Source organism: Melanerpes formicivorus, unplaced genomic scaffold (genome assembly GCF_026170545.1).
Source record: "Melanerpes formicivorus ecotype bairdi unplaced genomic scaffold, bMelFor1.0.p_v2 SCAF_2, whole genome shotgun sequence".
Lineage (NCBI taxonomy): Eukaryota > Metazoa > Chordata > Aves > Piciformes > Picidae > Melanerpes > Melanerpes formicivorus.
In genome coordinates, this window is record NW_027142354.1 from 29,018,015 (window position 1) to 29,035,767 (window position 17,753).

Sequence of the window (17,753 nt, forward strand, 5' to 3'; positions counted from 1 at the left end):
TTTATTGTCATAGTTTCATAGTTTCATTCAGGGTTGGAAGGGACCACAAGGATCATCTAGTTCCAACCCCCCTGCCATGGGCAGGGACACCCCACACTAGATCAGGCTGGACAGAGCCTCATCCAGCCTGCTCTTAAACACCCCCAGGGACGGGGCCTCGACCACCTCCCTGGACAACCCATTCCAGGGTTTCACCACTCTCATGGTGAAGAACCTCCTCCTCACATCTAGCCTGAATCTCCCCACCTCCAGTTTCATTCCATTCCCCCTAGTCCTATCACTACCTGAGATCCTGAGAAGTCCTTCCCCAGCCTTCCTGTAGGCCCCTTTCAGATACTGGAAGGCCACAATTAGGTCACCTGGGAGCCTTCTCTTCTGCAGACTGAACAGCCCCAACTCCTTCAGTCTGTCCTCATAGGAGAGGTGCTCCAGCCCTCTGATCATCCTTGTGGCCCTTCTCTGGACACGTTCCAGCACCTCCACATCCCTCTTGTAATAGGGGCTCCAGAACTGGACACAGTACTCCAGGTGGGGTCTCACCAGGGCTGAGTAGAGGGGGAGGATCACCTCCCTCGACCTGCTAGCCACACTTCTCCTGATGCAGCCCAGGATCTGATTGGCTTTGCGGGCTGCAAGTGCACACTGAGAGCTCATGTTGAGCTTTTTGTCCACCAGCACCCCCAAGTCTCTCTCCTCAGGGCTACTTTCCAGCCAGTCACTGCCCAGCCTGTATTTGTGCCTGGGATTGCTTCGACCCAGATGCAGGACCCTGCACTTGCTCTTATTGAACTTCATGAGGTTGGCCTGTGCCCACCTCTCCAGCCTGTCAAGGTCCCTCTGGATGGCCTCCCTTCCCTCCAGCGTGTCTGCTGCACCACACAGCTTGGTGTCATCAGCAAACTTGCTGAGGGTGCACTCAATGCCACTGTCCATGTCCCCCACAAAGATGTTGAATAAGACAGGTCCCAGGACTGATCCCTGAGGGACTCCGCTTGTCACTGGCCTCCACTGGGACATGGAGCCATTGACAGCCACATTGTCAAGCATTTGCAGGCCAATTGAAAGGTTAGAAAGGGGAAGGGGAAATACTTAAGAACATATTAAACCAAAACAGAGGGGAACAAGGGAGAAAAGTGAGAGAAACTACCTTTATTTTCTTTCGATGCTTAATTTTTGGTACATTTTTATCAGCTGGTCGCACTATCTTGTCTGCTTTTATCCATTCATCATACCTAAAACCACAAAAAAAAAAAAAGTACACATTAATGCTTTTAAGCAGATAATCACATGACAAGAAAAATGAATGAAAAAAAAGATAATTACTATCATATAAAATCTGAATTGGAGTTTGAATAAATAAGTCATTTGTGTAATTTTCAGTATGTGAACTTTCAACTAAAGTCCAATTCTTCATGTACAAATGACTGACATTGTTTTACCCATATGCACAAATTTCTTGTTGTGCAGCATAGACTGGACAAACACCAGCTTTCACACTTGCACATCAGTGTGAAAAAACCCTAACTACCAGAATGACAATTCTGTATGGATTTCCCAGAGGCATACTTTGTGTATATACTGCAAAACCTTAACAATAAAATAATTCTTAAAGCTACATAAAATGTGACCAGTTAAAAATAAACTCTTTGAAGTTCGAGTGTCTGCAAAGTGACATTTGGAATCATTAACAGGAGTCATTAACTTTTGAGTCACTAACTTAACACTAACACTTTAATTGATTTTCAGTTTCTGTTTTGTATCAGAATAATACTAGACTGAACAGCACCAAGACAATTAACAGCTCTCTTATTATGTAAGGCTGGACTTGTTAACTAGAAATCCAAGACCAGAAAAGTACATTCTTAGTAGGAATATACTGTAACTATGGCACTGTACTTGACAGTACAGTAAATGCCAAGAATCAATTTGAACATTTTTTTTGTCTCCCAGTAAGCTTAACTTGCTATCCTACTTAAACTGTGAATTCAAGAACTGAGTAATGAATAGGTCAATTAAAAATTATTATCTTTTAACTTTCGCCTTAATATACAGCCATGCAAACTCTGATCCCCTAGGTAAGCAGGAAAGCAGAGGGGAAGAAAACAACTTTAAAACAAACAAACAACAACAAACACAGACCAAAAGAAAACCCCACACACCACACACACAGAGAACTAGTACAAGATGGAGCTAAGCACAATGCACTCACAATCATGCTGGCTTTCCAGTTGAGTTTGCTTGACCACCATTTTGATAAATAAGACTGTTGATACAGTCCCAATTCTGCTTCTCGGCAACTACTATCAACTACATCTACAATACTGACATACAAATTAAAAAATAATTCAGGGGGTGAAGGGGGTGTTTTGTCCCTTCATAGGGCAAAAAAAAAAATCACAAAATCCAGCAGCAGACCATGCAGAATACAGCATGGCAAGACTGCCTATATTTTGGCAGGTATATCTGCTATTAGGTGAACAGACTCAAATACCTTTCCAAAACTGAAACACAACTCCTCAGGTTACTTTCCAGTACCCTGAAAAAATCCCATATTCCCTGAGACCGTGGGCAGCCCTATGTGAAGTATTTCTTCAAGTCAAAGACATGCTTTGTAAAACAAATACTGCTGAGGAGACTGCCAAACGGACTTTGCAATTCGTGTAAGATTATTTTTATTAGGTCTAAATGCATGCAGGAGAACAGCACTAGTACACATGAGAAATAACTATTCTGACAGTGCCTTTTCTGCTTCTACCACATTGCTATAATACAGAGTTTATATTAATTCATTCTATGCATTTCCAATAAGAAACCAATCTGCCCCTAAGCAAAGTATGTGTCTGTGATTCAAAGTAACTGTAGTGCCTGTTGGAGTGACAGCTGACACACATAGGGGCACACTGAAGGGAAGAATCTTGGAGTACCTGTAGATGCCACAGGGTACTATGTTACATATTAGAAGTGGTGGTTACAACTTACTCATTTCAAGGAGCACTAATTGAAAATGCATACATGATAGCCACAGTTCCTGGTTGGAGCGCATCCTGCTCCACTCCTGACATAACAGCAGTTACATCCCCCAAGGAGGCGCAGCATCTCAGAACTCTTATCTTCTCCAGGGAATCGGATGCCCGCATTTCACACCTTTGCATGACACTGCTGCTCTCAATACTCACACATCAAATGCATACTGTTTGCCTAAATCTATGACAATTGAGAGCTAAGGCTGAAACAAGATCCTGCAAAAGGGATACATCCCAAGCCACAGCTGACAACCTGATCCTAAACTACTTCTTCTATACTGCACAACAAAAAAGGCATCCTGAAAGCTGTAAAGCACACCAGAATGTCATATGTGACTTAGACTAGAGCCTTTCTTTATAGAACTGCACCTTATTAAACCAGGAAAACTTATTTAACCACTGATCACACTTTAGACAGCCTATTTACAAAACAAAACAACCCCCCCAAAACATTATGAAAGACGTTTTTAGCCGAAGTGCATGTTTCCAAAGGACCTGGATTTTTTTACTGCATTGCTGTCTTCCACACTTGTGGGTGTGGAGAGGAAGGAGGCAAGATGGGGAGGTGTTGCTAAAAGTATTTGCACAGACTTCTTTGACAAGAAAGAAAAGCAATTTAATAAGAAATTGTTGTTTATTTTAAAAATAAGGTTTTGTACGAAAACCTGCAATGTTTTCAGAGGAAACATCCCATTTGCCTTACCAAAATGAAGACAAAAACAAGCCAGTAAGGAGAGCTTTTCTGCCTTAGTTAAAATGAATGCCTAACAAAGTTGGGTTTGAATCGGAAGGAAGGAAACAAAGAATGCCTAATAATACACACTGATTCTATTACATCCACGTGTCCTGACTGCAAGCTAAAATAAACTGCACTGTATTCTCAGAATCAATCGTCCACAGAAGTACTAGAGGAGACACACAGAAGGGGGTGTATTTCTCCAGCCTCTAGTTTTATACTACCAAATGTACCACTTTCTCAGGAAGACAAGTGGCCTCAAGCAACTAGCAAGACTTGGCTGATACTGCAACTTCAGTGAGAAGTTCCATTACACTGTCTCCATCTGTTAACAAGGAAGAACTAAACGTTTTCTATGACTGTAATCACACAAAGGAAGAAACTTAGTCTTATCACAAAATACTGGAATATTAGATGAGGGCTCCAGTTTAATTTTTTATGTTTTTTGCCCCCCCCCCCCCCCCCCCCCCCCGACATACAGTACTCTCAAAAACCTGAACTTTGGCTACACACAGAATTATACAATTATTTAGGTTGGAAAATACCTTTAAGATCATCAAGTCCAACCATTAATCCAGCACTGCTAAATCCACAACTTAACCATGTACAACTAAGCACTGCATCTACATGTCTTTTAAATATCTCCAGGGATAGTGACTCCATCCCTCCCCTGGGCCAGTTGCTTCAGTGCTTGACAACCTTTTCTACAAAGAATTTTGTTTAACATCCAATTTAAACCTCTCCTGGTGCAACTTGAGGCCATTTCCTCTTGTCCTGTCCCTTTCTACTTGGGAGAAGAGACCAATCCTCACTTCTATGACCTTTTCAGGTAGTTGTAGAGGTCTCACATTCCTTTAATTTCAGCATTTGTCTATTAAATACAGAATTTGCATGTTGTTAATACTTCCAACAAGTTGAGATAGAAATTAACACTTTCACATTCAGATTTTGGAAGGAAGGTTAGGAAAGAAGGAAAGAAATCTTTAAAGCAGAAAGTTTCAGGTGCAAATGCTAAAACATTCAAGAATGACATGTCTTGTGGTATGGTACCTTGAGAGGCACTTAAACAAGTCAAACTCTTTTTGAATACACATTCTGTGTGTTTAATTACTAAGCACGTACTGCAAAAGAAATTCACCTGAAGCAATGAAGTTTTCTTTGCACCGGCTGAGGAAAACTAAAATTATGACAAAAGGAACTGACTCTAGGCCCCAGGGAAGTTTTAGTTCTATACAAAGCATACATAAGCCACAAGGTGCCAGGTCTGTTAGAAACGTGGTAACATAAGCAGGTGTCTCTAACAGAGCAGAGATTTCACCATTCTCTTCTACTACAAGTCAGGCTCCCCCAAAGCTACAACTCTTTACCTTTATTAGAGACATGTTATCACCTAAATCTCAGGAGCAAACAACACGATCCTTTCGCATGAAGTACTGCAGCTCTACAATGCTGTTATGCCCTCTTACATATCTGTATTTTCTATTTACTATTAAAAGAAAGAAAAAATCTACTGTGATTAGCATTATGGGTTCCAGAGTGTATAAAATTAACAACCAAAACAAAGATGAACATCAGGTTCACCAAATTGCATTTCAAGTACCCCAAAATGTGTGCACACACAAAATTATTGTGAATCCCAGTCCAAAACCGAAGTCACCTTGTGATAAGAAAGATCATTAGTAAAGAGTCCTGCTCAGACTTCTGGGTTTAAAGAACAGGCCATTAAATGGCACACTGACCAAAAGGGGATGATTAGAAAATCCTAGTTCAGTACATCCCATAACCTAGACTGTTATAGTATTTGTCCCTTCTAAATACTACAAGTAAAGTACAATGAAGTAGAAGAGGGAATTGATACTTATTTAAGCAAAGCAGCTACTTTCAAGGTTGTAACTAAAATATTAAACCAAATTATTGCATCATACAAGACTTGTCTTCACTAAAATATCATTTATGTGCTGCCTGAAGCTCAGGCTTACCCATTCTTACTGTAGGCTCAAAAAACTTAAGTAATTCTACTTGAATTGGAAAAAATTAGCCACATTTAGCAGAGTCCACACACCACCTTGATGCCAAATCTCAATCACTGGTATCTTTTTCAGTGAAAAAATCCTATTTTCTCAGCTCCTTTAAGAGGGCTCTTTTCAAACAAAGGACATAAATGCAAGTCCCACTGCCAGAAAGACCAAACGACTCTCCTATCCCTCGCAAATAAGCACACACTTACTAAAAATGCTTTTCTTATCAAATATATCCTAGTCACAGAAACAATGTCTCTGATATCAATTCATGTATTTGTTTAAAATGCAGAGTTCAAAAAATGGAATCTTGAATTCCTCTTTGAAAACCAAAGTGCTGGGATCCCCCAGGTGAAGGCTCAATGTTGACTATTTAATTCTTTTGATTTAAAGTAGTACTACTTCAATAAAACTCTGATCATCTCCCCTCATAACATGTATAATAGCTTAAAAAGGAAAATAACTTCTGTTTCCATGTGAATTCCAAAGCAAGACTTATGAAGCAAAAAGCTCTTGGAATGGTATACGCTCATCCTCACCAAGTAGGACGCAAATGTTGGCAACTCACACTCATAAGGCAGTTCTCCCCAGTAATAACCGAAATGCTTGTTAAATTCCAAATCCCAACTTGAGCAGGCTTCATCTCCCTTTGTGTCTTGAATTCATAACCAACTATGCTTACACATGTTGTCTGAGGATTATGTGGACTGTAGATCAGTATATATGTAGATCAAAATTCTACAGAAGATTGGTATCAAAACCAGCATTATCAAGATGTTCCTGCTCAGCAGAGGTTTACATGGTCCTGGAAAACACCAGGCCTAGATGCAAAGAGGTATATTCAAGAGATGGAGCAAAGTATCACACTTCTGTGTGACTTTTGCTAGCACTGAATAAATGAAATTTGTCCTGCACTCCAGACAACAGGAAAGTCACAGGAGCATCCGACTTGCCAGAAGAGAAACAAAATAACTAAAATACAGAGCAGATATGCCTCAGACCTGTTTTCTTTTTTAGAGATGTAGAAAGTTTAAAAGATGATAGCTGAGGACAACGAGCGGGTAAGCTGAAACACAGGAAAAGCAGGAGACTTAGTAATTGGCTTAAAATCCACTCTGAAGCTTTAGTTTACCATTTTCAACATGCTTCAAGTTCTAAACGGCAAAAAAAGTAGGCCGAAATAGCAAAAGATATTACATTTATTTCTATTAATAGTATATTAAAAACAATTAAAAGCAAATAAACCTACATATATTAAGAAAAGCCTAAGAAGCCATTAAGCTAAGAAGAGTCTTGTTTGGAAGCTTGGGGCAGCCATGGGGGAAGGAGGAGTAGGGAACAGTGGAAATTGGGTCTGAATGAATGCAATTATTTGCTGCAAACTTATTTGCCACTCTGAACTTGTTAAATACCATACTGCTGGTGTACTCCCTGGTTCAGTGAGAAGCACGTGTATACAGACTCAGCTAAGTGCATTACTCAAATACTGTATGAGAGAAAATTGGCTGAAGAGAGCTGGAGCATGGATTTGCGCAAGACTGAGCTGTCATTTGCTGTGTGGAGAGATCCAAAAAATAAGATGGGGAATGAAGGAAGCCTTCTTTGAACAAGTTATTTTAAGATCACTTTCTAAATAACTAAAGTACTGCATTTATATAGTGTTAAAAACCTAGCAGTTTTACATAGCACAAGGACCTTCACAGACCACCAATACGGAAAGTTCAGGGCTCCAGATGTCTATTAATTTAGTTTTTAAAATACACAAGTGTATTTTAGAAGTAATTCATGAAGTAATCACTAACTAAAACTCAAGTTACCTCACGTTCCATCCACAGTAGTGCACCAAGTAAAGGACTTCTCCACCTTCGATGTCAGAATCTTTAATACTAGCTTCATACATTTTTTGATTTTTCCCTCTTCCGTACCGCACTTGGACTTTCATGCCTGGTGGATAGCATTCAAACTCTTCTTCCTCATTGTTATTGTTGTCTTCTTCCTCCTCCTCCTCCTCTTCCTCCTCCTCTGCTTCTTCTTCATCTTCATCTTCTTCCTTACTCGTGTCATCTCTTGAAAGGTTTAAAAAATTGTAGAGTTAATATAAGATACTTCACAAGCTTTTCAGTTCCAAACCACATATATTGATAAATATTGTGGATGCATTAGAGACTGGGAGAAACAGCAGGCTCCAAACACGTGAAACTGCACTACAGCTGAGTAAAATCAGCAAAACAGGATATAGCAATACACACAAAATCCAGTGACTGCAAGGTACAAAAATGGCTTGACTCAAAAAAAAAAAAAAAAGAAAAAAAAAGAAAAATCCATCAAAAATTGTATGAGCAGAAGTTGTTCACTCATCTTTATATGATTCTTTCATGCAGTCTCTTGGTTTAAATATCCTCTTTTTTTCAGTTCAAACTCATGCCTCTCACTATCATGTTTCCTCAATTCCATTTTTCAACCTACAAGTTTGAAAATTGTTCCTATAAAGATCCTTGTTTTGTTACCATAAACAATCTATCTCAACAGCTTGAAGTCACTGCAACCAAAACCAGATTTGAGGCAAAAAAACCCAACCCTTAAGCAAGATTATTTAGCAAATCAAGCAACCTCTGCTAATTTATGACCTTGCTTAAATATAAGTCAAACTTGCATTTCATTATTACACAAACACACAAGCAAGTGTTCAATGGTTTCAAAAGCTGATTCTGAATACAATTTTAGGTATTTGGACCAATATCAGAAGCATTAAGAGTCCACTGATCTGGCTAGTTTCAGTCAATGGCAGCTATGGGCTGCTCTGTGGTTCTTCTGTAGAGGCAGACTACATTACAAAACCTAATGGTAGAAAAACATCTTTTAATCTTAAATATTTTTACCAAACAGTACTACTGGCCCTCACCTCATTCTAATTCCACACACTGTGCAGTACAGAACAGATTAGGCCTGCTTACCAAGTTGACAGTACTAAAATCTTACCAAATCTCACAAACACAAAAGTCTGTATTAATAGTCTAAATCTTTCCCATTAAGTTTTCACTAAAAAGCACTCAGGCAAGCTAAGCTACTGTCTCTACAAAAGGATCAAATAGTACTTCAATTATGCAATTTCTTTTTTGTGGAAGTAGAACTGCACTATTATTATCTATTTAGCTGGAAAATGAGAATTCAGAACAATAAGCTAAATTCAACTGTAGTGTAACTGAACTGGTTGAAAGAAATTACTTCACAAATGAGCGTTGCCACAAACACACATATACATGCATGTGTGTGTGTCTGCATATGTATACACATATGCCAAAACTTTGATGGCATATTAAGTAAATGAAATCACAGAAAATACATCTATTCAGGTATACATGGCATAGAACAGAGTTTTTTTTTCTGGAAGACAAGGATTTTAAATTGTATACTTTCAGTGAGCTACTTTCCTAGTAAAGTTAAATACAACAGAGTCAAAAATGTAAACAGAAATGAATGAGCTGCACATCATGCAGCAAAATTCACTTCCAAAACAAATCACAAATAAGGGTCCCCAAAGAATCAGATGACAAATTCCTGAACCAAACTCCACAGCTAACAAGAAACCACCAAGCAACAATTTAAGTACTTCTAAATTATACTCTCTGCTGCACTAAATCAAAACTCCTAGCTAATTTCAGCTTAACAGTTACTAACATACAAACACCAAAAAAACCTTGGCATCAGAGCACAGCCACCATTGCCCTGAGAACAAGATCAGCCTGTGATTTCCTATTTCTCCAAGATTTGTCAAAATTCTAACAAAAGAAAGTTTGAAAGAATTCCACCACACCCCTCTTCCTCTACCCCCTCACCACATATTAGCTGCACAATCCTTGAATACTGTCTGCAAAGAAAATGTCCATTCGGGAGATTCAGGATTTTCCAAACACTGGCAATTATGCTGCCAGTCACTCTCTGGAAGCTAAACAAGTCTGGAGTCTCTCTCACTTTAACTGACGTATGGCTTTCTTAGTGTCCCAACTGGCACTACCAGAACTCCTCTGGAAGAGACAAGTGAAACCCTTACTGTGAAGTTCAGTAACTTGGATAGTCAAGTAGATGTGATTAGCAGACTATGCACATATGGAGGGAATGTCAGGAAGTAAAAGCAAAATGGAAGCAGAGATAGCTGCAATAAAATTGTGTTCCAAGGAGTGATATGTTTAGCAATCAAACTGGAGATTTTTTGGAGAACAAATGCAAAGAACATTCATTGTTTTGGAGCAGAAATGCCTGTGTACTCATACAGCTCCTGGCACAAAAAAAAACCAAAACCACCACCAACCAAAAAAACCCACAACAAACCCAACCCAAAACATATTCAAATAGTCGCAAGGAAGAAAAGATACAGTTTTACAAAGTCATAAAAAGCTGCCCATGAAGGAGAAGCCACGACTATCCCAAAACTAAAGTCTGTAAGAGAAAGCTAAAACTGTAGCCGTCCAGCATGCATAGTCACAACCTCATTTGTCCATGTATGTACGCACAAGAGCATCACATTTCCTGCTGTTTAGTCAAAATACTATTCGAAGGGTAGGGGGGGAAAAAGAAACAAGTCTTTTGGCAGCAGACAACTGTTAACTTAAACACAGTACCAAGCACAAAGCTGCAATGATTTGAATAACTCAAGCAGCAGCTGATGAAAAAAGGCAGCAGCAGATGTGCATGCACACTGTACAAGAGAGACAGCAATACAAATGTAACTATGTTCCAGAAACTAAAGTATCACCAGAAAGCTTATCAGGAGGATTTGAAGGCGAAGTTTCCAATAACAACTGTAGACTAAAGAATATCCTCACCCCAGCTCCCATAGAATGGGAACATAAACCTCCAGAAGTAGGAAACAATTTAATTAAAATGCAGAAATAGTTGGCAAAAATGTAAAACCACTAAAAGGTTTAGATTGTTCAAATATTGATTATCGTGAGTTCCAATGGACATTGTGAAAGAGTTTGAAGGATAAAAATATTGCAAGAGTTCAAAATTACAAATACAGCAGATCATTCTCAGACACTATAAAGATTTAGTACCAACAACCCCATAATATGGGTAAGTACGTCAATTAATAGATGTTAATAGATTAAACAGTGCATGGTATTACAGCACTCAAGGAACTGTAATAGCATATAAATGGCTTTCAGTCCACAGTTTCTGGCACAAAATACAGCATTGTCACAAAGCCCAGCTGAAAGCTATGAGACTGAGTGTGACTTGGAGTATTGGATCTGCCTCCTAGGATCCCTGTTTTGCAGCAAACAATGCTACACTGAAGCACTTACCCTAGCATGGTACCATGCTACCAAACACAACAGGTGAGATGGCAAATGCAAGACATTTTTTTTCAAGGGTTATTCTAACATTTGAGGAAGCAAGATTATTTCAAGTATTGGTTCAATTAAGTCATTGCAGTTAACTGAACCATTAGCAGAGAAACTCCAGTATAACTGACACTTCAAGCTTAGCAATTAGCTTCTATTTTTGTTTTCCTCATTTTTCCTTTTTTTTTTCTCTTATCCTAGAGTATTATTTAACCTCCCCATAATGCAGTGCTGGAAGATGTTCATACTCTGACTTTCTCAATCACAGCTGGTTTAAGATACCATGTTTTATGGCAGAGAGGTCATTAAGACCAGCATTTATGTCACGACACTAGAATTTTATCTTTAATTAAACGCAGTAACAAAAGCCACAAGATTCATCAGTATTTGTCTTCCCTCTGAAGTTACACAGAAAACCTAAAAAAAGATACTCCAAAGACTTTTTTTCTACACACAGAAAAATGTAAATAAATGCATAGTTATGGTCCGTCATTCTGAAAGGAGAGGACAGGCACTAACTTCATTTGAATCACATCTGAGAGTAGTACAGACACTTCATGAAAGCATGTACTCTGTAACCAGTGAATTTCTCTAGTGCTGCAGAAACCACAAATTAAAGGACCCCAGGTTATTGCCTCTAATGATTCAGCCATGCATTTTAAAACATTCCTCAAATGGATAATGAATGGCTCAGAAGTCTGACTGAGACGTATAGCACTTCTTATTTTTATGGCGCTTGCTCACACTCAACTTGAAAACATCTAGTATTTGATGAATGTTTAAGGGGCTCACCCACACTTGATAAGCCTCAGTGACAGCTACCATGGTGATCATAAGCTATGTAAAATGTGATGAGAGAATCACTTGCTCTACATCAGATGATTTCCTTCCATTCAACATGATACACACACAGGACTGATACATTTACACTGCCACTCTACATCTTCTTAATGCATTATTAGCAGTTTATTGATATATTGAAGCAATCCTTATATTTTTCTGAGTATCAGCATACATTATATATGATAAAAAAAAAAAAAAAAAAAAAAAAAACAATAATCAACCCACCCCATGACCATACAAATATTTCCTTCCCAGTACAAAGGCTGCTGAAATACATAAGTAGAGCATGCATCACAGAAGAGCCCAGAAATAGGCTCCTATATGCAGACGTTCACAGCAACTTTCTTTCCACTCTAATCAATTTCATACAAATTCAAATCAGATTGGAGAAATCTATTAAAATATATAGTCCTCAACACCAATCCAGAAGCTGGAAGAGATACCTTCTATATCAAATCCCTTTCACTCCAAAACATTTTAACCTTCCTGCTGCCGTTTTAGATTCATCACCATAAAGTCTTGATATGTCATTCTAAGAGATAAGGAACCGAAGAAAACATTGCCTCTAACAATCTGTTATCTTCCATATGCGAAGTGGAGCTTTTGACTATTACATAATCCTGTTGTAAACTGCTTTCAGAAAATCCCCATGAAGTGTTTCCAGATTATTTAACTCTGTTACAAACAGAAGCAGGTAGTCAGCCTACCCTATAAGAGTAATAAGCCTAGTAAAATCCTCCACATGGAATACGGCCCATCCTAACCTAGAGCTAAACTACTGCTTTTATGACTTCTAGCTCCCTCCTACTGCTTATAGGGAGGGAAATGCTATTATACATGTAATAATCTATGTAATAGCTCTGAGTGTGGTATTTCCCTTGCATGTGAATGAATTGTTTAACTCCATTCAAGATTATTAGCCAAAGAAATGAAGCACATTCTCCATTTAGTACTGTCAAAATATGACAGCACCAATTCTCAGAAAAACCACACCATGAAGACCTAGATCAAAAGCATGAGACAACCAGTGTTTAAGTTTCTAAAGTATTCCTTAAGAGTATTTGTTCATCCACTGCCTACTTCTTTACTTCCTCCAAGGAGTTTTCAAGAAGGGGGGAAAAAAAGGGAGGAAAAACAAACAAAAAGATTATAAAATCCAGAAAGAACTTTTTGTATTGAAAATAACAACCTGGTGAAAAAAGGCAGGGTTGTGATCCAGATGGCAACTCCCCTACTGTTAGGGTTAAGGCAGCACACCTCAGTCAAAAGAAAAGTTCTATACAGAAAGAGTGATTGCACTATGGAATGGGTTGCCCGGGGAGGTGGTGGAGTCGCCGTCATTGAAGGTGTTCAGAAGGAGACTTGATGGGGTGCTTGGTGCCATGGGTTAGCTGTTTGGGTGGGTTGGATTGGTTGATGGGTTGGACACGATGATCTTGAAGGTCTCTTCCAACCTGGTTTGGTTTATTCTAATAAAGGTTTATTCTAATAAATGCAAGAAGAAAGGCACCTGCAACCTTTCTGTAGTGTAACTGGGATTACTTCATATAATTTTGCTTGGTCACCTCAAACATCCAAGTACTACCAATACATAACTCTGGGCAAATGTTTAATTGGGAGTAGAAATTTTTATCTGGGTTCTGAGCACTTAAGTCTTTCAGTTCAGTATAGAATACTTGACAATGATCTGTCCCAAGTGCTTGAGAGCAAAGTGCTTTTAAAAACCCCAAATCAAATAAAACACAAACTTGGAAGTTGAATTAATTATCTGGTAAGAAAACTCTTACTAACACTGGTTAACTAGCAATTAACCTAAACTTCAGTTTACAAACTGTATCTACTATGAAACTTAAAAATACTTTTTAGCTTACATGACAACCCCATCTTTCAAGAACTCCACTAGGCTCCTAGCCTCAGTCCCGTGGGAGTATGTTCAACTGCCTACACTGTTCATAGAATCAGTAAGGTTGGAAAAGACCTCAGAGATCATCAAGTCCAACCTATTACCTAACATCCCATGAAGAACTAAACCATAGCTTCAAGTGCAACATCCAATCCCCTCTTGAACAACTCCAGGGACGGCGACTCCACCACCTCCCTGGGCAGCCCATTCCAATGATGAATGACTCTCTGTGAAGAACTTTCTCCTCACCTCAAGCCTAAACTTCCCCGGCACAGCTTGACACTGTGTCCTCTTGTTCTGGTGCTGGGTGCTAGAGAGAAGAGATCAACCCCTTCCTGGCTACAACCACCTTTCAGGTAGTTGTAGAGAGCAATGAGGTCTCCCTTGAGCCTCCTCTCCTCCAGGCTAAACAATCCCAGCTCCCTCAGCCTCTCCTCGTAGGGCTTGTGCTCAAGGCCTCTCCCCAGCCTTGTTGCCCTTCTCTGGACACGTTCAAGTGTCTCAATGTCCTTCCTAAACTGAGGGGCCCAGAACTGGACACAGTACTTGAGGTGTGGCCTAACCAATGCAGAGCACATGGCCACAATGACTTCCCTGCTCCTGCTGGTCACACTATTCCTAATGGAGGCCAGGATGCCATTGGCCTTCTTGGCCACCTGGGCACACTGCTGGCTCATGTTTAGCCAGCTGTCAACCACTACTCCCAGGTCCCTTTCTGCCTGGCTGCTCTCCAACCACTCCGACCCCAGCCTGTAGTGCTGCATGGGGGTGTTGTGGCCAAAGTGCAGCACCCAGCACTTGGACTTCTTGAATGTCATCATGTTGGATTCTGCCCATCTGTCCAGCCTGTCAAGGTCCCTCTGCAGAGCCCTCAGATCAACACCTGCTTCCAACTTGGTGTCATCTACAAACTTACTAGTGGTGGACTCAGTCCCATTCATTGCATAGAACAGCCCCCCAGTTCTCAATTTATTGTCTTTGAACAGTTATAACAATGAATGTTAGATGACAACAGGAAGTTGTACAAACTATACAACACTGCACTTAAAGACGATTACTTCCACAACATGAAGTCAGCAGGAACTTCAAAACAAGGAGAATTTAAAACTTTCCTGTTTACTCATTGACTGAATATTTTTCTTCTTCCCCTTTTTTTTTTGTACATAAGAAAAAGGGACAGGTTTACAAAGCCATTTTTGTAAAGATCTCTTCAGAATACGCCAGTGGAAAATAACCTATTACTGGCCTTTTTTTACTGTTTTATGATCAAAAGTTGCACAGCATTATATTGTGCCACATGCGTCTTCCACTAGCCACTAAACAAAAAGAAAATAAAAAAAGGCAGATAGAATACAGAGCAAGCTGCCTCTGAATCTCTGTTCCCAGGGTTCCCAGATGTAGAAGCAGGCAAGAGACAGGCACTGTGGGGAAGAAAGCAACAGAGCAACATTCAACCTTTCCTCTTCTTCACTGTATTATTTAAGCGTGTGCTGTAAGGACCAATAGGATTCATGTGGTAATGTTCTCAATGGGTTGAGACTCAACAGATACACAGAGATACACAACTTGGGGAAAATGAGCAGCTCTGGCTTCCAGGAGTGCTTCCTGAGATCTGGAAGCTGGGAATTAGACCCAGTCCACCAGACAGAAATTAATCAAGAAGAAACTCAGAAGTTTTTCTGTCTACTATACACAAATAAGATATAAGAAGGTGCTTTAAAGTACTCCAGGCAATATGAAAAGAGCAAACTCTACAGCTTTGTAATATTAATTTAATTTGTTTAGCTATTTGGTTAGGACTGTGAAAGACAGATGGTCCATAGCTTATTCACGGTTTCAGGAATACCTTTTAAACAGTGACAAAAATTCACAGTGATCTATTCCATTTGCCTTTTGGATAATTTTTGTATATGTGATTAGTTTTCCATATACAAATATTAATTTCTGATTTTGTATGAACTCAAACCATAGCATTTCCACCCTCTGTATACCCTTTGCCACTTCTAACCCATAAAGGTTGGGACAGGAGCAAGTACTACTATAGTACAATGTCCCCACCAGCATACCAGACTCAAAAAAATCCATTTATGGTATAAATGCTAAAAACACTCTTAATGATTTAGGATGACAGTGACATTTCAAAACCCCTTTAAAGCTGATATATGTGCATCTTGTACTTCCTTTTAATCTCTGAAGGAAAAAAAAGGAAAAGTAATCATGCTCACAGCACTACAGTACTACTGCTTATAAACAGTTAAGACTATCAATAGCTACATGCTTCGTTTTTTAAAGTTTAAATTATTCCTTGAAACATATTCCCAGCAATGACCACATCACCTACATCTGTTTTTAGAGCTACACTTCCTATTCTAAGGAACTTGTTATAATCTTTCATAAATCAAAACACCAAAATACTAGTTATAAGACTTTTTACTGGATGAGTAAGGAGAAGCAGAAAGGAAAGAATTCACTCAACTACAATCACATGAACTGGAGAAAATTAAAAGGGAACAGTATTTTCTAGTTTTCTGCTGTTTTGCTAGATAAAAATCCTAAAAAAAAAAAAAAAATCTTACAAGTTTTCTTATGTCATAAATAACCCAAATGGACATTAATCATATTAAAAGAAGTACTGAAACATTAATGCAGCTTATAATCGTATATCATTTACTATAGCAGAATGGCAAGTATGAAGCCAATGTACTTTCCTATTACATAAACAGAAAGTAATGTCACAAACATGCATGCATACAAATGTACAACTTGAAGAACTTGGAAAACTGCCATTCTCTAAGCACTGCAAAGTCTTCCATCTATTTAGTTATGCATTTTAAAAGTATCATTGTAAAATCTGTTTTCTAATTCTGAAAATCTAGCAAACCTGTTACAGTACAACTGAACTAGCTCACTCTAAGTGGCAAATGTGACAAAATGTCACCAATTAGTCTTTAAGAAAAAAAATATCATGCAGGATACAAACAAAAATCACATCCATAGAGAAAAGGCTCTTCCTAACTGAGTTCAGTTAAACCCCAATTTTCCTCTGTTTCTTATTTCTGAGTTACAGGAATTGCCAAACATCTCACTGAAACTATTTAAGATGACAGCAACGTTATAGAGAAGGATCCTTCCAGAACCTGTTATATGGAAATCAAAACCCTTAATAATTAAAAAAAAACCAAAACCCCAAACCACAAAACAAAAACACCCCTACCAAAAGCCCACCCACCCAAACACAAACTTACCAATTATATCAGAACTCAATACACTGACCTAAGATGTTCTGTCAGAACTCTTAATGGGCCAGAAAAAAGCATTAAGAGTGAATGGTATTTAGAGAGAAGATTAAGACAGCTGATCTACTAAATAGCAAAGATCACTGGAATGAACAAGGGAATTAGTGGTTAGATGACAGCTGGTATTAAGCACAAAAGAGAGTCATCCCCTGACATATAGACTGCTGTGAAAGTACACGGAGGTGTCATTACCTGCTCTCCCTCTTGTAACAGCTTCTCCCTTAAGCATCTGTTACCAGTTTTGTTGAAGATAAGATGCCGTATTAAAGGAGACCTTTGATTTGACCTGTAATGGCCTTTTGTTGTGTTCTTATCACTTGAAATTATACTCTGTGAGGGTCCTAACTACAAGAATATAAATAGTTAATACATTGGGGGTTAATGAGGACTCTCTTCTGGTTTAAACTTTATATGGTTTTTTTTTTTGTGTGACTGCAGATAAACACTTGTGGTTTGGGTATTTTTTTTTTCTCCTACTGAAATAGGAAAACCTGCCCATTCCATAAAGGAAACACACCTGGTTATGCCCTGAGCATCCCTATTTCTTTAATCTCCTACTTTCAAAACTCCTCTCTGAGAGACTCCACAAGAG

The 17,753-nt window shown here is 38.9% G+C and overlaps 1 protein-coding gene across 3 annotated transcripts in view; it reads right to left on the minus strand.

Moving 5' to 3' along the window:
* ARID4B (AT-rich interaction domain 4B) overlaps positions 1 to 17,753 on the minus strand; it is an 85,202-nt gene that overhangs the window by 12,876 nt on the left and 54,573 nt on the right. For 2 of the 3 annotated variants that reach the window (XM_068154685.1, XM_068154676.1), the window contains exons 17-18: positions 7,595 to 7,843; positions 1,148 to 1,232 (exon numbers count right to left, since the gene is read on the minus strand). In XM_068154685.1, the coding sequence (XP_068010786.1) occupies positions 1,148 to 1,232; positions 7,595 to 7,843 (334 nt within the window). The remainder of the gene's footprint in view (positions 1 to 1,147; positions 1,233 to 7,594; positions 7,844 to 17,753) is intronic. The other variant, XM_068154695.1, reaches the window with a different exon arrangement.